This window comes from Rattus norvegicus, chromosome 10, assembly GCF_036323735.1.
Source record: "Rattus norvegicus strain BN/NHsdMcwi chromosome 10, GRCr8, whole genome shotgun sequence".
Lineage (NCBI taxonomy): Eukaryota > Metazoa > Chordata > Mammalia > Rodentia > Muridae > Rattus > Rattus norvegicus.
Genome location: NC_086028.1, coordinates 92,424,494 through 92,447,653, shown reverse-complemented (window position 1 = coordinate 92,447,653; position 23,160 = coordinate 92,424,494). Strand labels below are relative to the sequence as shown.

At 44.4% G+C, this 23,160-nt stretch overlaps 1 protein-coding gene across 3 annotated transcripts; it reads left to right on the top strand.

The window, feature by feature from the left end:
• Nucleotides 1-1,812: 1,812 nt before the first annotated feature.
• Kpna2 (karyopherin subunit alpha 2) lies at nt 1,813-13,976 on the top strand. 3 transcript variants are annotated; one of them, NM_053483.2, is made up of 11 exons: nt 1,813-1,915; nt 3,582-3,661; nt 4,244-4,381; nt 8,346-8,434; nt 8,845-9,113; nt 9,471-9,565; nt 9,664-9,927; nt 10,089-10,322; nt 10,747-10,929; nt 13,235-13,384; nt 13,629-13,976. In NM_053483.2, the coding sequence occupies exons 2-11, from the start codon at nt 3,587-3,589 to the stop codon at nt 13,719-13,721; spliced, it is 1,590 nt and encodes a 529-aa protein (NP_445935.2). In that variant the 5' UTR covers nt 1,813-1,915; nt 3,582-3,586; the 3' UTR covers nt 13,722-13,976. The 3 variants fall into 3 exon arrangements, with proteins under 3 accessions (NP_445935.2, NP_001257731.1, XP_063126070.1); NM_001270802.1 differs by having other exon boundaries at nt 3,557-3,661; XM_063270000.1 differs by lacking the exon at nt 1,813-1,915 and adding an exon at nt 2,023-2,322 and having other exon boundaries at nt 3,557-3,661.
• The last annotated feature ends 9,184 nt before the right edge of the window (nt 13,977-23,160 follow it).

The following is a 23,160-nucleotide window of genomic DNA, read 5'->3' as shown; positions in this document are numbered from 1 at the left end:
GAACGCACAGAGATCTGAATGCCTCTGCCTTTCTTGCATTGAGATTAAAGGTGTATGACACCACTGTTCATCTTGACAATGCCTTCTTGTTCTCAGCAGATATACTATGGAATATTTAGAGCTAAAGAGATAATTCTGAAACTATCAAGAGGAAAGAAAAAAAAAAAAAGACGGGCTTGGTGGCTCACACCATTAATACTGAAAATGCCTTTAACACCAGCATTTGGGAGGCAGAGGCTTTTGGATCTGTGAGTTAGAGGCCAGCCTGGTCTACAGACGGCGTTCCAGGGCTACACAGAGAAATGCCTTGAAAAAAAAAGAAACAAACAAAAAATTAGAGAAAAGGCTATTGCACATGCGGGTACGCACGCTATATACACGTAACATATAAAAAAATGTGACAAAATTTAACAATTGGCAAGTCTAGACAAAGATTTGTGATTCTGTGTTCAGAATTATTGAAGTTTTTAAAGTGTTTGAAGCCGGGCAATGGTGGCACATGCCTTTAGTCCCAGGACTCCAAGGTACGTGGAATTCAGCCAGGTCTACAGAGTGAGTTTCAGGATAGCCAAGGCTACACAGAGAAACCCAATATGGGGCGTTGGAAGGACAAAAAACAAAAATACACGGGTTGGGGATTTAGCTCAGTGGTAGAGCTCTTGCCTAGCAGGCACAGGCCCTGGGTTTGGTCCCCAGCTCCGAAAAAAAAATAAAAAAGAAAAAAAAAACCCAAAAAACAAAATACACAAATAAGTAAAATAAAGGGTTTGGAGAAAATAGACATTAGTAAGTCATTTGTTACATTTGCTGTTTCCATTGTCTCTTATCTTCCAAGTAATCTAAAAATTTAACACACAACCCGACAAAGTGGGGCATGTCTGTAATCCCAGAACAGACGCTGAGCTTCCTCAGCAACTGGTTCAAGGCTAGCCTGGGCTCTATTGTGAGACCCTGCCTCAATCCCACTCCCCATAATAAAAATTAAATAATCGGGGTTGGGGATTTAGCTCAGTGGTAGAGCGCTTGCCTAGCTCTATAGTTAATATATTTATGGTAAGCTCTTTTATTATTGTATTTATTTTTATTTATTCATTTATTTATTTTGGAGACAGTCTTTTTTTTTTTTAAGATTTGTTTGTTTTATGTAAGTACACGGTACACTGTCATTGTCTTCAGACACACTGAAAGATCGGGTTCCATTACAGATGGTCATGAGCCACCATGTGGTTGCCGGGAATTGAACTCAGCACTTCTAGAATAGCAGTCAGGGCTCTTAACCGCTGAGCCATCTCTCCAGCCCCAGAGTCTTTCTATGTAGCCCTGACTGGCCTCACTGTATAGACTAGTCTTGCCTTGAACTCAGTAATCCCTCTGCCTCCCTAGTGCTGGGATTAAAAACCTGCGCCAATCACGGCAAGCTAAGCTTTTTTTTTTTTTTTTTTGATAACAAGTGTAATAATAATCCTGTGTGTTTGCTTAAGATCATGCCCAGAGAAAGCAAACAGGGAACTGCCCAGTGTTCTAGCTAAGTAGGGACAAAAAACAGGACTAGGTGCTATGTGCGCAGAGCAGGAGTCGCCCCTTGTGCAAGGCACTCTGGGATTGCCGGGCCGCTCCCTCATCTCGCGATGCCTCCCTTCTTACCGCCCCACCCCCACCTTCTTTCCTATGTCCTGTGTCTGCGTCCCACCCCCACCCCCGCCTAACGTGTTTTTCAAACCTACCAATGAACGCACAGCTTAGGCTCAAACCAGCCAATCGGAACGCGGCGTCACCGGGAAATTTAAATCGCGCCGGCCGGCAGCACGAGGCACAAAGTCTGAGGGCTGAGGGCTAGTGGACGTTTCGACAGCCGCCGACCCGCAGCTTGAGAGCCCTGCACCGACTTTCGTGGAAGTCTGAACCGGCTGTGCAGGTAGGAGCGTAGGCCGGTCCTGAGCTGTAACGACCGGACAGAGGGCTGTGCGGCGGAGGGCGGGAGCAGGCCGCGCCCGGGCGGGAGCTGAGCCTCCCCGCTCAGACCAGGCCTCGGGGCTGGTTGGTTTCGCCATGCTGGGCTTAAGGGCTGGCAGCGCCGGGCGCTGCGGAGGGGAGCGAAGGCCTGGGTGCGGTGCGGCTCGGTTCGGTGCGGCCCCGAGGGTCGGCGTGGGGGACCGGAGGGCGGCCGCAGTCGAGAGGACCTGGCATGCAGCCGCTTTCCTGATGCTTCTTCCTGGGGAGGAGACGCAGCTTTGGGCCGGAGGCGAAGGTGGCAGTTAAGACATCCAGTTAAGCTCTTGAACCGAGTCACCTGTGTCAGGGTCGAGGACGGACATAAAGCAGGTAGAGCTAACAGATTGTCAGGGGACTTTAGATTCTTGTCACATTGTGAGGATCACACCTGTGTTAGATATATTGAGCTACGGTGACTGACCACATAGCTGATATCATCCTGGTTGAATGCATTCGCTGGAAGTGTGTGCAAAATGCGGCATCACTGCTGACAGCGATGGTTATGGAAGGTAACGAACCGATTCTTTATGTAACTTGATAGAGATACTAGTATGGATCCGTTTTGGCCATCAACAGAAAATGATGCAGAAAAGGCTGCATTTACTGCCTTAAGGACGTAGATAACTAACTATATATATATAGCAGCCAGGGTTCTCCCACTTGGTGTTCTATTAACTAATGGAGTCTAGAATGTAGATCCCTGACTTAATACCGTGCTGGCCAGAGGCTTAAGGCCATTGAGTGTTTGAAAAGCCGCTAATCTGAGTTGAGATGCCCTGTGTGCTTAAACTACACATAGGGTTTTGGAAGTGTGCGAAAGAAGTACAACATCTCAATTTTTTTTGAATAGATGACATCCTGAAAATGGTAATAGTTTAGCTATATTGGGTAAAAGTCTTAAAATTAATTTCATGCGTTTCTTTTTACCCTTATAAAAATGTGGTTAGTGGAAATTTTAAATTATGTTTTAAAAACATTGCTTTAGGGGTTGGGGATTTAGCTCAGTGGTAGAGTGCTTGCCTAGCAAGCGTAAGGCCGTGGGTAAGGCCCTGGGTTCGGTCCCCAGCTCTGGAAAAAAAACACATTGCTTTAAATTCTGATTGACAGTTCAGTTACCTTTGTAGTAGGTTACTACTTACTAGTAAAGCCATAATGATAACTTGTGGGGCTTGGGTTTATTTATTTATTTTTTGTTTTTTGAGACAGGGTTTCTCTGAGTAGTTAGGCTGGCCACCGGCTCAGATCCGCCCACCTCTGCCAGGCTGTGGGTGTGTCATCGTCTTTGTTGCTTTTTATCTAGTATAGAGATGGAGTCGAGATTTAGTTGACTATAACTATTGTGTATTTCTGTCTGTTTCTTTTTAAGATAGGGTTTTTCTACCTAGCTGGCCTGGAACTCTCTACAGACCAGGCTGGCCTCAAACTCATGGAGATCTGGCTGTCTCTGCCTCCCAGGTGCTATGATTAAAGTCCTCTATTACAATGCCCAGCTTCTGTTGTATTGTTATTAAATGCTTTTTTCTTTTTTTTTTTTCTCCTTATTCTCACCCTCCCTTTCAACTAGCTTTCCTTCCTCCTTGTTCCTGCAGCAACCATGTCCACCAATGAGAATGCTAACTCAACAGCTGCCCGGCTTAACAGATTCAAGAACAAGGGGAAAGACAGTACAGTGAGTACCTTCTGTTGCTTTCCTGGTTATACTTTTAAAGGAAAAGGAGAGGTGTTTATTTACTACATTGTTGAGGTACTGGAATTGACTATAGAGCTTTGCACTCAGGCTAGTTGGGTTTTTCTGTGCCCAACTGTCATCTCTAGTCTTAGGTGTTTACACTCTTAAAATTGCATTTACTTATTATTTACTTTTGTGTATGGGGGGTGTTCCATAGCAGCTAGTGCACATGCAGAGGTGAGAGGACAACTTTTACAGACATTAGTTCCCTCGTACATGGCTCAGACCAAGCGGCGGCTCAGACCAAGTGGCAAGTGCTTTATTAGATGAGTTCGTCTCTCTTGCTGGCCTTTGAGGGATTTAAAAAGAAATCCAAGCTGGGTGGGGTGGTGAATGCCTTTAATCTCTGTACTTAGAAGGCAGAGGCAGGTGGATCTCTGAGTTTGAGGCCAGATTACTCTACAAAATGAGTTACAGGACAGCCAGAGCTACGCAGAGAAACCAGGGAAGGGGGCAAGGGAAAAAGATCACTTGGCAGTGAAAGCTGATGGAGTAGATAAAACGAGGTGTTCTTTTCTTCAGGAAATGCGGCGCCGCCGAATAGAGGTTAATGTGGAACTTAGGAAAGCTAAAAAAGATGACCAGATGCTGAAAAGGAGGAATGTCAGCTCATTCCCTGATGACGCTACTTCTCCACTACAGGAAAACCGAAACAACCAGGTGAACACAGTTGCGTTCATGTCAATCTAGACCATGTGGATGAATGTCTTAGAAACACTTTCCTTCCCACACTCCAGTGGATAGTTTTCTTTTAGTTCTACCCTTCCTTCAAACATCCCTGCACTTCTGGATAATAGCTAAGTTCCTTGACATGACAGTTCAATTGAAGAAATATTTTTATTGTTTTAATGCTAAGTAGGGATCACACCCAGGGCCTTGTGTTTTCACAGGCAAATATTCTATCATTGACCTATATCTCTAGTTCCCATTTTTATTTTTTTGAGATAGTATCTTGCTATATAATCCTGATTGGTGTCATATTTTCTATATAGTCTATCCTGGTCTGGAACTCAACTTTAGTCAGCCTCAGGTGTATACAATCATGATGCCATGCTGTACAATATAAAGTAGTGGTTTTTAGTCTTACTAATGTTGTGACCCTTTAATACAGTTTCTCATGTTGTGGTGACCAATCACTAGATTGTCTTAGTTGCTACTTTGTAACTGTAATTTTGTTCTTGTTAAGAATCATAATGCAGGGGGCTGGGGATTTAGCTCAGTGGTAGAGCGCTTACCTAGGAAGCGCAAGGCCCTGGGTTCGGTCCCCAGCTCCGAAAAAAAGAACCAAAAAAAAAAAAAAAAAAAGAATCATAATGCAGGAGCTAGAGAGATGGCTCAGAGGTTGACACTGGCTGCTTTTACAAAGATCCTGAGTTCAATTCTCAGCACCTACATGATGGCTCATGACCATCTATAAAGGGATCTGATTCCTTTTCTGTAGTGATAGAGGCCGACACATTAAACAAAACAATAAGTGTTTATTTACTAATGTTTTTAAAAAGTAATCATAATGTAAACAGCCATGCTTTCTGATGGTCTTGGGTGACTTCCAAGAAAGGATTGCTCTACCTAATTGGGCCATGACCCACAGGTTGAGCACCACTAGTGTAAAGTGTAATATAACTTATACATTGACACTTAACCCAGAGCAACTTCCAGTCTGCAAGCTGCATTCATGGAAACTTCTCCATGCTTGGTTATACTTACCACTTTTTCTTTTTCTTTTTTTTTTTTTTTTTTTTGTTCTTTTTTTCGGAGCTGGGGACCGCCACTGAGCCAAATCCCCAACCCCCATACTTACCACTTTTTTTTTTTTTAAAGATTTATTTATTTATTATATATGAGCACACTGTAGCTGTTCAGACACACCAGAAGAGTGCATCAGATCCCATTACAGATGGTTGTGAGCCACCATGTGGTTGCTGGGATTTGAACTCAGGACCTCTGGAAGAGCAGTCAGTGCTCTTAACCACTGAGCCATCTCTCCAGCCCCCTAAAATACACTCATATAACTGTTTTGTTTTGTTTTGTTTTTTTCTTTTTTTTTTTCTTTTTTTTTTTTTTGGAGCTAGGGACCGAACCCAGGGCCTTGCGCTTGCTAGGCAAGTGCTCTACCACTGAGCTAAATCCCCAACCCCACCACTTTTAACTTTTATCCTTTACTGTACTTTTTTTCTACATTTGCCCTTTGGATACACATTTACTTTCTACCATGTTGGAATGGCCTGCCATATTCAGTATAACATGCTCCATAGATTTGTGATCCAGGAAATGTTATATAGGCTTATATTTTAGAGCTTAGGTACTTGAAACTTATTACAGTAAAATTGTATAATCACATTTCTTAGAATGTATGCTGTGGGGGCTGGAGAGATGGTTGCTTGCGTGAGAATGGGTGGGAGCTTGTTTACTGGAGCATGGATAGCTTGTCAGTGGCTGTACCCCTCCCTGGGAAGTTCACCCTTTTCCTCTGCCATTAACTGTCAGTAGTTCCCAGGAAGGAGTGGGACCTTACGAGCCCTTCCCCTTTCATGGTGAAGTATTAAACTGCCTTTATCTCCCACGTGAGTGTCTATTTAAGTTTCTCTGTGATAAAAACACTGCCAAGCCAACTTGGGTGGAGGAAGTATTTACGGGTTAGAGTCCATTATCTGAGGAATCCAAGGCAAGAACAACATCGCTTATTGGCTTAGTCTCTGACTTGCTCAGTTCACAGTCATAAGTGGGTAATCCTGGTGGCCTGGAACTCACTGTGTAGACCAGGCTAGCTCTCTAGTGCTTGGGTTAAAGATATGTGGCACTGCACCTGAATCTCAGTTACCTTTCCTGCCTGCCCGGGCCTCCTACATTAGTTAGCAGTCAAGAAATGTCCTACGTACTAATTTGGTAAAGACAGTTCCTCAAATGTCATAGTGAGTATAATTGAGCCATATCTGGATCTTTTTTTTTTTTTTCACTTCCCCTTCCACAATGTTTCCTGACTGAGCCTTGAGGCGCGCGCGTGCGCGCGCGCGTGTGTGTGTGTGTGTGATATAGATGTCCCTTTTACAGCTGAACTCTTACCACTCATTGGCCATCTGTGAATTTCTGTATTAACTACCAACCATCGCTTTGAGTGAGGCAGATAGCTGCACTAATCAATAGGTAGAGATATTTAAAAGGCAATATACCATGTCTGTTATTAGCAAAAATAGTTGGTTTTCCCCTTAGCAGGGAACAGGCATAACATCCCCCGTGGAGCAGGCTTTAAATACCAGCAGAAAGCAGTGGGTTCCCTCCATAACATTGGTGTTACTATTGAGCCAGTGGGTACACTATGCAGGGCAGGATGTACAGTTAGAGTTGTACAATGGTTACCTTACCCTCTAGAAGCCTGTATAGTATCTTCCAACACTGTAAAAGTTAGCAATAAGGAAAAGCTTCCGGTCAGTTCCAATTTGATTTTTTTTTTTTTTCTTCTCTCATGGCCTATAGCCCAAGTGTAACGTGTCTTTAGCAATGGGGTCTTAGCTTAAAGTTCTGCTGAGTAACCAAGAGCAATGATAATAGTTTGTTTCAAGGGCTGCAAGCCTCCTTTCTATAGTGATTACAATATAATTATGTACCATGGAAATTTATAAATTTTAAATAGAAACCCAAGAAATCAGGGCCTGTATAGTGGCACATGCTTTTAATACTGCCATTCTGGAGAAAGAGTTAAGTGGATCTCTCCGAGTCTCAGGCTAGCTCGGTCTACGTAATGAGCTCCAGGACAGTCAGGGCTACATAGAGAGATCCTGTGTCAAAAACAAACAAACCAAAAAACCCAAGACATTGTCTTAAATCATTCATAAAGTGGTTCACAGCTATTGGTGTGACAAAAGCGTTAAGTTGGGTGTTCTGACTTGAGTCCAGTGTCATGGTACCAAGTTAGAGAACTGTTGTACATATAAATGAGGATTTAGTGGTGCAGATTAAATGTAAAGGTTACCTTTCAGTGACCGACTAAGAGCCTGAGAGCATCTTTACAGTGGCATGTGTGCCAGTTTGCTTTCTATTACTGTGGAAAAACTGCCTGAAAGCAGTGTAGTGACAGGAAAAGGTTTATTTGACTTATACATTCAGGTCATAATTTACTAATGAGGGAAATCAGGGCAGGAAATCAAGCAGAAACCATGAGGCACTGGGCAGAGTGTTGCTACTTTATGATTGCCTCTTGTCTGCGCTAGCTTTCCTGTACACCTAGACCCACCTTCCTGGGTCTCACATATCATGAAGGTCATGACCACAGGTTAATCTGACCAAAACAATTTTTTTTTAAAGATTTATTTATTTATTTTATGTACAGCATTCTGCCTGCATATGTGACTGCAGGCCAGAAGAAGAGGGCACCAGATCTCATTACAGATGGTTGGGAACCACCATGTGGTTGCTGGGAATTGAACTCATGACCTCTGGAAGAGCAGTCAGTGCTCTTAACCACTGAGCCATCTCTCCAACCCCCAAAACAATTTTTAATGTTGATTTTATCTTCCCTGGTGTCTAAGTTGTATCAAGTTGACAACAGCATAGCAGCTATAAAATATATTTGTATTTGGTAAAAATAATAATTTGTAAAAATACTGCTTTTTTTTTTTTTTTTTAGGGTACTGTAAATTGGTCTGTTGAGGACATTGTTAAAGGCATAAACAGTAACAATTTGGAAAGCCAGCTCCAAGCTACTCAAGCTGCTCGGTAAGTCTATAGATTCTTCTGGTGTGGGCAACCCAAGAAATTAGCCCTTTTAAACTGAGGGAGGTGTGTTGGAGAAACAGTTGGGGTGGATAAAGTAAACTCATACATTCTGTTTTCATGACTTTTTACTTTATCTTAAAACGTGTATGCGTAAATCAGGAAAACTTGCAGAAGTTCTCTCCATTTGAATTCTGGGGATTGAACTCAGGTTGTCAGCTTGGTGGCAAGCAATTTTACCCACTAAACCAACATCTCATGTAGCCTAGGCTGATTTTAAGTACCCAGTCCTTTTGTCTCAGCCTTCCCCATGTTGAGATTACAACTATGACCAGAATTTTAGACACTTTTTTGGGGCACTTTGAAAATCAACTTCATCTTTTGATCTTTTTTTTTTTTTTTTTTACTCTTAGGAAACTGCTTTCAAGAGAGAAGCAGCCTCCTATAGACAACATCATCCGGGCTGGTTTGATCCCAAAATTTGTGTCCTTCTTGGGCAAAACGGATTGTAGTCCCATTCAGTTTGAATCTGCTTGGGCGCTCACCAACATTGCTTCTGGAACATCCGAACAGACCAAAGCTGTGGTGGATGGAGGTGCTATCCCAGCATTTATTTCTCTCTTGGCGTCGCCCCATGCTCACATCAGCGAGCAAGCTGTGTGGGCTCTTGGAAACATTGCAGGTACTTGCACTTAAAATTCTTTGGACTGAATGTGTCCAATGTCCTGGTGACTTGTGTCAAGCTTGCACTTGCTTTAGGCCCTTATTAGGAATGGAAGAGACATTTAAGAATGCTACTGGAGAAATACTTTCGTTAGAGCAGGTCTGACAGCGCATTCGGTAGCTAACTAGACATGTATGTTTGGGATAGTAGGTTCATTAATCTTGCTTTTTTTTTTTTTATTTTTTTTGAGACAGGGTCTTTATGTAGCACTGGTGATAGAGATAGACCAGACTAGTTTGGAACTCACAGAGAAAGATCTTGAGATTAATAAAGGTGTTCACCACCATGCTCAGACAGTCTTGCTTTCTGTTCCAGGTGATGGCTCAGTTTTCCGAGACTTGGTTATCAAACATGGTGCAATTGACCCACTGTTGGCACTTCTCGCAGTTCCTGATCTGTCATCCTTGGCAGTAAGTTAATGCCATAAGTATAGTCACTTAATATTTGGTTCTTATTTTCCCCATCTGTTCAAAGACAAGCCTTTTCAATAATTTTTCTTTCCTCTCAGTGTGGTTACTTGCGGAATCTTACCTGGACACTTTCAAACCTCTGTCGGAACAAGAATCCCGCACCCCCCTTAGATGCTGTTGAGCAGATCCTTCCTACTCTAGTTCGACTCCTACACCACAACGATCCAGAAGTATTAGCAGACTCCTGCTGGGCCATTTCCTATCTGACTGATGGGCCGAATGAGCGCATCGAGATGGTTGTGAAGAAGGGAGTTGTTCCCCAACTTGTGAAGCTTTTAGGAGCTACTGAACTGCCCATTGTGGTAGGTTTTTGTTAATGAGCTTTCTGAGTACAGGGGCATGACCAGTTGATAACTGTTGAGACATATATACTGCCTGTTACTGTTGCAGAGCTTTTTAGAATGGAGAATTTTTAGCAGCACTGGAAGGTAATTAATCAGCACCGACCTTTATTTCCTTTTAGACGCCGGCACTGAGAGCCATAGGGAATATTGTCACCGGAACAGATGAACAGACTCAGAAAGTGATCGATGCAGGGGCACTTGCAGTCTTTCCCAGCCTGCTGACAAACCCCAAAACTAATATTCAGAAGGAGGCCACATGGACAATGTCGAACATTACCGCCGGGCGCCAGGACCAGATACAGCAAGTGGTGAATCACGGCCTCGTCCCATTTCTCGTTGGTGTCCTCTCTAAGGTAATGAGAGGTCAGAGTTTGGCCAGATGAATGCATTTATGACAGCCTGTGCTTGATAAGAGTCTTAGACACTTATCAAGAGTCTTAGACATTGTGTATTGTGGCCCATGCTTTTAATTCCTGAGCTTGTGAGGGAAAGGCAGGAGGCCTGAGTTTGAGACCAACCTGATCTAAGCAGCAATTGTCAATCAAGATAACCAATAAAATGGGGGAGGGCACCTTGTCTCAAAAACCAACCGTAACAACTATTAAAGAGTCTAAAAGGACACCGATGTGGGCTCCCTTTCTCAGGTAGTGAACGGTACAGGACCTTCTAATACTGGGTAGAGCACGCAGGTAGTTGACTTGGTGTTTTAGAACACTAACTTTTGGAGTCTTGCTATTGGGACTTCTGGGCTAAAACCATTTTCTTCTTGTTTACCAGGCAGACTTTAAGACACAGAAGGAAGCCGCATGGGCTATAACCAACTACACCAGCGGCGGGACTGTTGAACAGATTGTGTATCTGGTTCATTGTGGAATAATAGAACCCTTGATGAACCTCTTGAGTGCAAAAGATACCAAAATTATTCAGGTTATTCTTGATGCTATTTCAAATATCTTTCAGGTAAGTCCTAACAAGACTATGTTTGCTTGAACTTAAGGTTGATGGTTACTATTTAGGACTCAGAAGAGGAAATTCTTAGTCTGGCATGCAGACCGTGGGAAGCAGAGGCAGGCCAAGCTCTTGTTCAAGGCCAGCCTGGTCTATAGAGCCTGTTCTAGAACAGCCAGGGATACACAGAGAAACTCTGTATTGAAGCCTCCAATTCTTTTTTTTTTTTTTTTTTTTTTTTTTTTTTTGTTCTTTTTTTCGGAGCTGGGGACCGAACCCAGGGCCTTGTGCTTCCTAGGTAAGCGCTCTACCACTGAGCTAAATCCCCAGCCCCCCTCCAATTCTTTTTATATGTATTTATTTTATATATATGGGTGGGAACTGGAGTTGTGTATGGTTGTGAGCAACCATATGTATGCTGGTTATCAAACCCAAACCCAGATCCTCTGTAAGAACTCTTAACCACTGAGCCACTACTATTCTGGCTCCCTTTCTTTAAGGATTTTTTTTTTTTTTTTTTTTTGTGAGCAGTGGAGGAACAATCCTTTAATCCCAGCACTTTGGAGGCAGAGGTGGGCAGATCCCTTGAGTTCTAGTCTAGCCTTGTTCTTCTAGGACAGGCACAGCTACACAGAGAAACCCTGTCTTGAAAAAGTATGTATTGATTTTATTTTTAATGACAGGGTGTCAAGTAGCCTAGGCTGGCTTGAACTTCGGTATATATATTTTTTTTTCTTTTTCTTTTTTCCTTTTTTCAGAGCTGGGGACCGAACCCAGGGCCTTGCAGTTGCTAGGCAAGCGCTCTACCACTGAGCTAAATCCCCAACCCCTGAACTTCGGTATATATTAAAAGGTGCCCTTGAACTTCTTTCTGATTGTACTACCTCTGCCTCAGATCCTCACTAGTCCCACAGCTTGATTTTTGTTGTGTGTTACCAGAGATGGATCTGTGAGCCTTGGCTCCTTTACAAGTACTAGGCTCTAGTCCCACTTGCATATTGAGAGTTAAACATCTCATATGCTTTTTTTTCTAGCTCTATCCCTACTTGGTTCAAGTGTGATATTTTGTGATAGTAATTAGTGGTAGGTGAGCCCTGTTCATCAGCTAGTAGATTTCTGATTTTGGAACTTCACAAGTTGAATCTAAGCTGGAATTGGTAGCTCATATCTATAATCCTAGCATGTAGGAGGACTGCCTTGAGTTGAAGGCCAATCTGGACTACATAACGGTTACAAGCCAGTCTAGACTACAGAGTAAGATCCTTCACAAAATAGAAAGTTGAGTCTAGAGTAAGGAACAGTAGTGTTTCTGTCCCTGCGTATAAATCTATTATATGTGGCCAGGCTTCCTACCCGTCTTCAGCAGAATTCCTAAGTTGTTTGAAGCAAATTAGTTGAGGATTTTGAAGGAATATTACTTCATGTAATTTATAGAATGAGTTTTGTTTTTCTCCTAATGAATCTTACGCCTGTATGTATGTAAGGGCACCCACCACCTGCATGCATATTCCTGCCTGGTGCCTGAGGAGTTGAGGAAGGAGAGGACATTGAGTCTGTGAGAGAGTTAATTGTACTAGGTAGTTCTCAGTGTGTGTTCTGGGAACTGAACCCAGGTCCTCTGCAAGGACAAGTGCTCTTAACTGCTGAGCTATTTCTAGAGATTTACCTGGCTCTAACTCCCAGTCCCTGGGATTAGGGAGAACATCCTCTTGCTGCTTTTAAAATAAATTATTTCACATTTCCATTGAGCAGTTTTTGAGTATGATAAACTTTGGTGGATAAGGAATTTTACGGTGTCAGGAAGTTGACCATCTTTGCATAGTTCTTCACCTTGACCACTCTGATGGTCTGAAGTGCTTTTACAAAATAATTTCCTGTTTATATCACAGACTAATGAACTAGAAACTGCTGCTTTATAGAAGTCCTTGGAGACTGAGGTGGAAAGGAGTTTGAGGCCAGCCTGGGCTGCATAGTTCCTACATAGTGAAACCCTGTCTCAAAAAACAAAAATAGCAGCCAGGCAGTAGGTAATGGTAACATCTTTAATCCCATCCCTCATGAGGAAAAAGCAGGCAGATCTCTTGAGTTTGAGACCAGCCTGGTCTACATGGACAATTCCAGGACAGCCAGGGTTACATACATTTCTGTCTCAGAAATGAAAACCAGACAAAAATAGATCAAAATAAATACACAAAACAACTAAAAAGCCTTTCATAGGAAAAGGTATTTGTATCTCATAGATATTTAACACTTGTGGGTATTTTATTAAAATAGATTAGAGTTAGGGTAATAAACTTGAATTGTGTTTTGTTTTAAGGCTGCAGAGAAACTAGGTGAGACAGAAAAACTCAGTATAATGATTGAAGAGTGTGGAGGCTTGGATAAAATTGAAGCCCTACAGAGCCATGAGAACGAGTCTGTGTACAAGGCCTCGTTGAACCTAATTGAGAAGTACTTCTCAGTGGAGGTGAGTGACGGAGACCAACCCTAGAGCCTTAACTCTTCATGATTGATCTCCTGTTGTACAGTGATGGGTGCACAGGTGTCAGTTTCTTTTGATTATTGAGCCTTGACCCATTCAGAACCTTCTCCCAGCACCCATGAATTAGCTAAGCTTTGGCAGCCAGTTTTGTTCTGCTAAGTGCAGTGCAAGCTTTGAGACAGGGTTCTGCTACCACATTTATGGTTATATCTTGTTTTACTATCTCCAGGAAGAGGAAGATCAAAATGTGGTGCCAGAAACTACCTCTGAAGGCTTCGCCTTCCAAGTTCAGGATGGAGCTCCCGGGACCTTTAACTTCTAATGTCCAGCCAAAGCACAAAGTTGTTAGCTATGTGCTGTGCTGTGCTGTGTTCTCATAAATTTGTCTTACTGTTTCTCTACTAAGAACTCTTTTTAAATGTGGTTTGTTATTGTAGCACTTTTTACAAAAGAAACTATACTTGAACAGTTATAAACTGTACATACTCTATGAAGCTGTCCTCTGAGTTTATTTCTATGTGGAATTTCGTACCCTGTCGTGTCCTGTAAATAAAGATTTAAGTTCCATTCTTCTTTACCTGCCTTGCTGTTTTCTTATTTGAGATTACTGTTGGAAATGAAGGGTGGCTGACGAGGGATGGCCCTGCTTGCAGACCCTTGAAAGTAAGGCTGACACCACCAAGGATATGGGGTGAGCACTTGGCTCTGGGCTGGCCCTCACATCCCCACACTGGGCAGCCAGCACTGCCTGTCTCTGGCTAGATGAGTTCTGATGAAAGCACACATTCAGCCAGAATCTAAGTGGAATTCACTCCTCTCAGCTTTGCCTGTTCACCCTGGGCAAATGACCTGAAGTCTTTGCAGGAACCTGTACAGAATGCATTACTGTCATAAGTATTAATTTTGAGTCTCACAAAAATGTATATATCTCTTAATTAACCATTTCTGTGTATGGGTGTTTTGCCTGCGTGTATAGTGCTCTCTGAGGCCAGAAGAGGGAGTCGAGTTCCCTGGAACTGGAGTTGGAGTGCTAGAACGCAAACCTAGGCTCTCTGGGAGAGTAGGCAGTGTTGAGCCTTCTCTCCGGGGTCCCCATTTAGTGTGTGCTGTCCTTCCCCTGAGTTCCCAGTGTTGCAGTTTAAATCCTGAGTCTCGGTGGTACCTTGTGCACAGTGGTCTTTGAAGGACTACAGTCGTTTCTGCTCATTTGAGCGGAAAAGGAAGAGCAAATGCTTGTGATCGCTTACAGCACAAGTTCCAGAATGGGTCCAGAGCTGGAGAACTCATTTCAGCCAAGTGCCCAACGTGGAACACTGCCTAAGCCAAGGGCACTTTGCTTGGAGCTTGAAGCACTAGGCTTTTCCTGTGAAGAGGCTTAGGTGTTGGGGTTTAACAAATCTAAGACTGCTTTCCCTGCCCCTCTTCTCCCTTACTTTAACTTCTGGACTACTGGGTCCAAAAGTCCTCATCTGGGGAAACAATGTACTAGACCCTAGGTTTTTGCTCTAAGGTGGGCAGTTAATGCCTTCAGAGGGATGTGTTAAGGCTTGACTCCAGAGTGAGGTAATAGGATATAGGCATTGATATTCTTATACATTGCTTGGTATAAGAATAAATTCTTGGGTTGGGGATTTGGCTCAGTGGTAAAGAATAAATTCTTAGGGGCTTTCCTCTTAGGGGCTTTCCTCAGAAGTCCAAAAAGCATGTTCTTGTTTCGTGGTCCTGTGGGCCAAACGCTGTATGGTAGAACGGGTCTAAGGGAAGCAGGGCACAGCCCTGACCCCTATCGGTGCCGATGTGTAAAAGCAGGTTTACTATGCACAAACAGGCCTTTGCCACCGGTTCCTAGTCTATGCATGTACGTCATGTGCGTGCCTGGCGCTACAGAGGCCAGAAGAGGGCTGTTAGAGCCTCTGGAACTGCCAGGTGGAGGTGCTGGGAATCGACTCTGGTCCTTCTGTAAGAACAAGTATTCTCATCCACTGAGCCATCTCCAGTAAAGTTTTGGTTTTTTGAGACAAGATCTCTGTGTAGTCCTGGCTGGCTTAGGGCTTAATATATAGACCAAGATGGTCTCAAACTCTGATCATCCTGCCTCTGCCTCTCAAGTGCTAAGATTAAAGAGGGCCAATCTGGCCTTTGTACTTTTTTTTTTTAAAGCTTTATATTATTTATGTGTATGGTGTCCTGTCAGTATGTATGTCTGTGGACCATATGCCTGTGGCACCCTTAGAGAAAGAGGGGATGCTACTGATTAGAGTTAAAGTTATGAGCTGCTATGTAGGAGCTGGGAAGTGAACCTGGGTCCTCTTCAGGAACAGGGCTCTTTTAACTGCTGAGTTGTTTCTAGAGATAGGCTAAGTGTTCTTGAGAGGCAGAGACTCTGCCCTTGGTCGAGCTCGCCCAAACCCAGTGTACTGATTTTGGAAAGCTTTTGCGTCACATCGTTACCGGGGCCTTCTTTTGAAATTGGGTTGTTGACCTAATTTGTGATGAACAAAAACCTGGCCACATGATGTCCTCTTCCTTCCCAATATCCCCCTGAAGTGTTAGTGAAAAGTGTTCTAAGAACATCAAGGGCTTGACAGCTTTTATAACCTGTTAATAAAATTAAAATGACAAAAACCACCCAGCCTATCAAGTAGGGCGTTGAGGGGCAGTGGTGCAATTGAGTTCCAAGCATTTGTGTGTTAAATGCTACGTTGTTGGCATAGTTTAAAAGTATTATTCCGATGTCCGCAAACCCCTAGTTCCTAGTAAATATTTGGGACAATTTCCTAAGACTGTATGTGAATTGCATGCACCAAGAGCTGATGAGTTCTTACATTGCTTCTGAGCTCACAGTGGTAGCTGTGCCCCAAGTCAGAGCTGGGAAGCACTGTGGTGCCGTTTGGTGGACGGCTGATTGGCTGCTGCGTCTGCCTACGGTTACATTCTGCAGTTGAATACAACTCTAAGTAAGGGTACCTATGGCTGCAAAACAAATATCTCACCGGGTGTGGTAGCTTTTAATCCTAGTGCTTACGAGGCAGAGGCAGGCAGATCTCAGTGAGTTGGAGGTCAGCCTGGTCTACATGAGTTCTGGGCTATCCAGGGCTACCACCTAAGACTGGTAGATGTTTCCACCCTTTAGTGGTAAGAACATCCTTCTGTTCTTCCAGAGACACCCTCCCCCCAGGCTGATATATTTTGCACACTAGCCTAAGTCTATTGTTTTTCCTGTTATTTATTGTTAGGCTGGCCTCAAAGGTAGGATTCCCCTGTCTCAGCCTCCAAGTTCTGGGTTTACAGGTATGTGTCACTTTGTCAAGTCCCTTCTTGTCGATCACAGATAAAAAATACAGCCCAGTGGTGGTGTCACACACCTTTAATCCTAGCACTTGGGAGGCAGAGGCAGGAGGATTTCTATACATTTGGTCTGCAGAGAGAGTTCCAGAACAGCCAGGGCTACACTGAAAAACCTTGCTCAGGGGTTGGGGAAGACCCACAGGAACTCAGTGGTAAGGGATTTCCTTGGTATTCTGGAGACACTAAATTTGACTCCCTTGGAACACACACTGAACACTCTGGATCGTTTGTACACTCAATAGTATTTTACCCAAGTGGTGAATGTTATTCTGCCTCCTGTCCTTTTCTCCTGAGCTCTACAACCCCACCCTGAAGTGCTGGGATTATAGGTGAGCCATCTATAATCCTGGTTCAGCGCGGCCTCCTTAATTGAGTTATTTGAAGCTACCAGTTTGAGCACTGAGGATTCTTTCCCCGGGTCTGAATGGTTTGCAAGAATCCCAGCAGGGGCCGGGGAAACCAGTTCAACTTTTGGCTTGTAGCCATAACACGGCCAGCAGGAGTTTACTGAAGCCAGAGTAGTGGTCATCAGAGGTTACTCACAAACTGACCCTGGCTGTCCCAGATGAGTTCAATGTCTTCCTGAACCACTGTTCAATCCTTCTTCAACTGGACTGGATAAATGGAGTCTTTCTTTATCTTGCTGACCCTTAGAACCGTTGCTTGAGATAGACCCAAGTCCAATCTGGTGATGATTTGTCTGGAAACTTCTTGGAGCCCGATCTCTTCTCTTTGCTTGCTGGCTATGAGGTGAGCAGTTTTCTCTGCCACACAATCCCTTTCATTGTCATCCAGCATCCTACCAGAGGACCCCTGAGCCAAAATCAACCCCTTAGAACTTACTCTCAGGCATTTTGATAGTGAGGATACCTGACATTCATTCGAAACCTTGATGAAACTCTAAAACTTGGGGCTGCCTGTTTCCCCAGAAAGAATTGGCTTCAGGCTCAGTTTCCCTGCAGGTTCCAGCGGGTGGGAAGGTCCCTGGGGAGACTGTCTGGTTCCTTATCCTCCTGCCAGACAGCCATGTCCCTCAGAAGCTCCTGCACCCCTCCTAGGGCATTTACCCAATGGGCTGAAGAGATGGCTCAGCTCACTGGCCGCCCTTCCAGAGGTCCTGAGTTCAATTCCCAGCAACCACATGGTGGCTCATGACCATCTATAATGGAATCCAATGCCCTCTTCTGGCATGCAGGTGTACATCAGCTAGGAGTGCTCATGTACATAAAATAAATGTATAATTTTTTTAAAAAAGAGTTTACTCAAGCACTACTGTGGGGTGGAAAGGGTTCCTTCCTAACCACATAGGGATTGCAGAGCCAGCCTGGCTCAGGAGCTGTCTCTCCTGAGGAAGCACCTGCTTTTCTAGACCCGTGCTTTGCCCTGGAGGTAACAGCTGCTCCCCAGCTCTCTACTGGTTTTGCTGTACTATAATACTGGGAGAATTTGTTATCTAAGTTCACAGCCAGGTAGCTCTTAGTCTTGTGACCCTAACAACAAACACCCTGGTACAGTTTTGCTTCAGAGACTCAAATTTGCTAGGGCGCAATGCTTGCGAACCCATCCACTAGGAGATATATAGGCAGACGTGGAGAGAACAGAACTCTAGACGGGGTTGGGGATTTAGCTCAGCGGTAGAGCACTTGCCTAGCAAGTGCAAGGCCCTGGGTTCGGTCCCCAGCTCCGAAAAAAAGGAAAAAAAAAAAAAAAAGAACTCTAGAGAGTGTGTTCTCTGTAGGATGGGGCCTCGAAGTTTCTTTTTTTTTAAATATTTTTAAAATATTTATTTATTTATTATGTATACATCATACAGCTTTCTGTCTTCTGGCCTGTAGGCCAGAAGATGACCCCAGATCTCATTATAGATGGTTGTGAGTCACCATGTGGTTGCTGGGAATTGAACTCAGGACCTTTGGAAGAACAGTCAGTGCTCTTAACCGCTGAGCCATCTCTCCAGCCCTCGAAGTTTCTTCTTGTCATATGTTCTAGAATGCCTAAAATGGAAGAGGTTAACTTCATTTTACCCGACTCAAAGAGCTCTTGGGACCAGGATGGTCTTGAACTCACAGAGATCCACCTGCCTCTGTCTCTGGGAGAGACACGAGAGCAGGAGTCAAGGTTCTTCTTGACTACAGAGCAAGTTTGAAGCCAGCTGGGGCTTTGTGACACTCTATCCCCTCTCCCCACAACCTCCCACAAAACAAGCAAACAAACAAACAAAACCACAAACCAAGCCAACGACACAAAAGTCTTCAGAGTATGTTCTGTACGTCCCACACTGACAATCAAGCTAGCCTGTCCGTTTCAGGTAAAAACGGGGAAACATTTTCCTTGCCTTGTGCAAAGAAATTACTCATCGTCCACTTCCTGGAGCTAATGTGGAAAGAGCTAGCAGGTTTCTAACATACTTCAGCTGTTCAGGAAATACTTTAAATAATTTTCTGCTGCAGAGACTAGGAGGAAGGCCAGCCAACTGGAAGGGAGTGTGTGTGCTCTCTGTCTGTCTCTGTCATTGGCTATCTCAGTCTCTCTGTCTGCCTCTGCCTCTGGCCTCAAGTGCAGTTCAGAAGGGCCCCTAACTGTTCATGTACGCACTCTGCACCGTCATCCTTTTAATTTGGGATTTGTTTGTTTCTTTGTTAATTTTGAGGCAGGGTTTCTCCCTATAGTCTTGGCTGGCCTGGAACTCACTCTGTAAACCAGGCTGGCCTTGAACTCACCGAGATCCACCTGCTTCTGCCTCCTGAGTATTGGGATTAAAGGCATGCACCACCACCACCTGGAGGGATTGTTATTTTTAAGAGTGTAGCTGGGAAAATCCTGGTATCTTGGACTTCCATTGTATTCTGAGTTTCCTAGGGAACCTTACAAATCCGAGTTAATTAAGCCTGGTAAGTCCTCTCTGCCATTACTGAAAGGCAGCCAGCTCTGAGATAGACTGGTTAGCCTGCACAACTATTCAAATAGTGGCCAGATGGGAAGCCGGAGGCCCAAAGCAAAGGCAAGGGAGAATGGAGTTAGGCAATGTGTAATTAATTGCCTCCAGCAGGCCTCAAATGACTGGCATTTCTAACTGGGTCATTGAAACTTTAGAGGAGAGAGAAAAAAAAAAAAAAAAAAGGCTGGGGAGATGGCTCAGCGGTTAAGGGCACTGGCTGAGCTCAGTCCCAGAGGTCCTGAGTTCAAATCCCAGCAACCACATGGTGGCTCACAACCGCCCTCTTCTGGTGTGTTTGAAGACAGCTACAGTGTACTCGAAACAACAAAACTTTAGAGCAAGCTTTCAGGTAATGGCTTAAGGAAAAACAAAACAACAGAAACCAAGTCTAAGATCCTAGTCTATTTGAATTGTTGGTTCTAAAGGCAGATTTTGAAATCCCCTTCCCCTCAGGGGACCTGTCACAGTGTGGAGACATTTTTTGGTTGTCACATGTGAGACAGGGCCATTTTACTTCCACTAAGCATCCATAAAGCACACGACGGCCCTCAGTAAAGAGCCGCCCAGCCTAGGAATGTCAACAGCTGGGAGGTTACAAACCCTGCGTTACTGTTATTTGCTGCTGAGTGTAAACCCCCTCTCTGTAACCCGGTCTTGCCAGGACAGCACAGTAAACCTCCCTCCTTAGTGTCCCAGATGCTGACATTACAGGTGTGGGTTCCCACACGTGGCTGAGACGCTGTTTTTTTTTTTTTTTTTCTTTTTTTTTTTATTCTTTTTTTTCGCAGCTGGGGACCGAACCCAGAGTCTCGCGCTTACTAGGCAAGTGCTCTACCACTGAGCTAAATCCCCAACCTCCTGAGACGCTGGTTTAAAGATTCGGGAGACAGCTGCTTTCGTGACCCTCCAAGTACCCAAGGCTAAGCCAGAGTCAGCCACTAGGAAACACCGGGGGACTTATTTGTTTGTTTACTTATGCATTATGTCTATTTTGAGGCAGGGTCTTGTAGCCCAGGCTGGCCGTGCATTCTCAGTCTAGGAAAAGGTTTAAAAGCCTGGAAGTTCCCTTGCAACTAGAAAAATTACCACAGGGAGGCAGTAGAGTTTAGGGCGTCAGAGCCTGGCTCTTGTATCCCGTTTGAGTTGCCATCCAGGCCGGACACCTGACCGCTGTGTGGCCTTCAGTAAATGTTTTAACCGCTCTGGGCGCCACAGCTCAGCAAGTTAGGGATAAAACTAATGTCTGCGGGGTTGGGGATTTAGCTCAGTGGTAGAGCGCTTGCCTAGCAAGCGCAAGGCCCTGGGTTCGGTCCCCAGCTCCGAAAAAAAGAAAAGGGAAAACAAACAAACAAACAAACAAAAAAAAAACCTAGTGTCTGCTTCCTAATGAAATTCTAAGTGGTGCCAGCTCTCAGTTAGTTAGGGTTAAAAATGAAAAGCAGGTACGGAGGGACACAGCTTGGTTTTGAATTAACTTTGTAGCTGAGGATAACACTGGATTCCTGACTGTTGCACCTCCACTCCAAAGTACTGGGATTACAGTGTAAGCGCTGAGTTAGCTCCTTACCCCCCTCCCTCCAACCCTCCCTTCCATGCCTTTCCTTTTCTCTCCCAACAAATCCATTTCCGTTAGATGAAGTGCGCCGCGGTGCTGCATAGCATGGGGGCTGTGTCCAGCGGCCTTCGAGGGAGGTTTCTCAGGAACTTGGCCCATAGAATGCACAACATTGTTCCCAGGGGCCCGAGTTGCCTTTTTCCAGATTGTAAACTGGCCTCGAACTCACAGAGATCCACCCGTCTCTGCCTCTGGATGCTGGAATTCAAGGTGTGTGCCACGGCTCTCGGCAAATAAACGAAACTTACATTTACTTGATGTACTTTAAAGCGTCGAGGGCTTACCTGCGTGTATGTATGTGGGTGTGTACATATACCGTGCTTTCTGTCTACAGAGGCCAGAAGAGGGCGCTGGATCCCTCTGAAATGAACTCACAGATGCTTGTGAGCCACCATATGTGTGCCGGCTTTGCTCGGTTTGCCACCAGGAGTCACTGTGGGTTTTCTTCTTATAGATTTGTTTTACAGGGGTGGTGGTCCCCAGCTGGTGAACCGCTGCATCCGTGTATCTGTTGGATGCCGACTGCGCCCTCCTCCCGGAGCCTTCGCTCTTGGGTTGTCCTGCATACTTCCCTTCACTTTGCTAATTTCAGTAGTTAAATTGCTTTAGTTGAATGATTCACCTTTTGGGGGGGGGGGGAGAGAGAGAGAGAGAGAGAGAGAGAGAGAGAGAGAGAGAGAGAGAGAGAGAGAGAGAGAGAGAGAGAGAGAAGAGAGAGGGAGAGAGAGAGAGAGAGAGAGAGAGAGAGAGAAAAAGAGAGAGAGAGGAGACCCTTAAATTTATGTTTCAACTCCTCCTGCAAATAAGAACAATAAATGAAGTGGCAGATGCTAAAAAAAAAAAAACTGATTTATTTTAAATCATGTGTATGTTTGTGTGTAAGTATGTACACGTGTGTGCAGGGACTGAGGAGGCCAAAGGTATCAGATCGGAGTTATGGTGCCCCACATGGCTGTTGGGAACCTAGTTCCGGTTCTCTGGAAGAACACAAAGTACCTTGACCAAGGCATCTCTCCAACTGCTACTTTTTTCTTCTTCACATATGTAAGTACACCGCATGCCCGACAGCATGAATATCTGAATATCTTCAGTTTTAAGGAGCCCTGTGCTTTCTGTGGTCCGGGGCCCACTTATAGCCTGCACCCACGTGGCCCTGCACCACGATCTTTCGGACAACATTTGCCTTTTTTTTTTTTTTTTTTTTTTTGGTTCTTTTTTTTCGGAGCTGGGGACCGAACCCAGGGCCTTGCGCTTCCTAGGTAAGCGCTCTACCACTGAGCTAAATCCCCAGCCCCCAACGTTTGCCTTTTGTAGTCCTGTTCCCAGCAGGCCTTCACAGGTGCCAAGGTGACAGAAAGAGATGTTTGTCTTTTGTATACAATTTTAAATATTTATTTATTATTTAATTAATGCTTTAATTCTAGCACTCAGAAGGCAGAAATCAGGCATGTTTTTATGACTTTGAGATCAGCCTGATCTACCTAATGAGACCCTGCCTAAAAACTATTATATTTTTAAATTTGTATGCATGTGTCCTTTTTTTTTTTTTTTCCAGAGCTGGGGACTGAACCCAGGGCCTTGTGCTTCCTAGGTAAGCGCTCTACCACTGAGCTAAATCCCCAGCCCCCTACATGTGTCCTGTGTGAGTGTCTGATGTCTATGGATGCCAGAAGAGAGCATTAGATTCTCTGGAACTGGTGTTACAGAGGTTGAGAACCATCACGTGGGTGCTGAGCCTGGGTCCTTTCCCAGAGCAGCCAGCACGCCTAACCTCCGAGCCATCTCTTTGGCTCTATTTATTTCGAGACAGGGTCTCACTATGGCTTGTTACATAGACCGGGCTGGCCTTGAACCAACAGA

Excerpts from the sequence above, each read along its gene's own strand:
- Kpna2 (NM_053483.2), top strand. The coding sequence starts at position 3,587 with ATGTCCACCAATGAGAATGCTAACTCAACAGCTGCCCGGCTTAACAGA. Across the intron at positions 8,435-8,844 it reads CAAGCTACTCAAGCTGCTCG|GAAACTGCTTTCAAGAGAGA; the intron begins GTAAGTCTATAG and ends TTTTACTCTTAG. Across the intron at positions 13,385-13,628 it reads AGAAGTACTTCTCAGTGGAG|GAAGAGGAAGATCAAAATGT; the intron begins GTGAGTGACGGA and ends TACTATCTCCAG.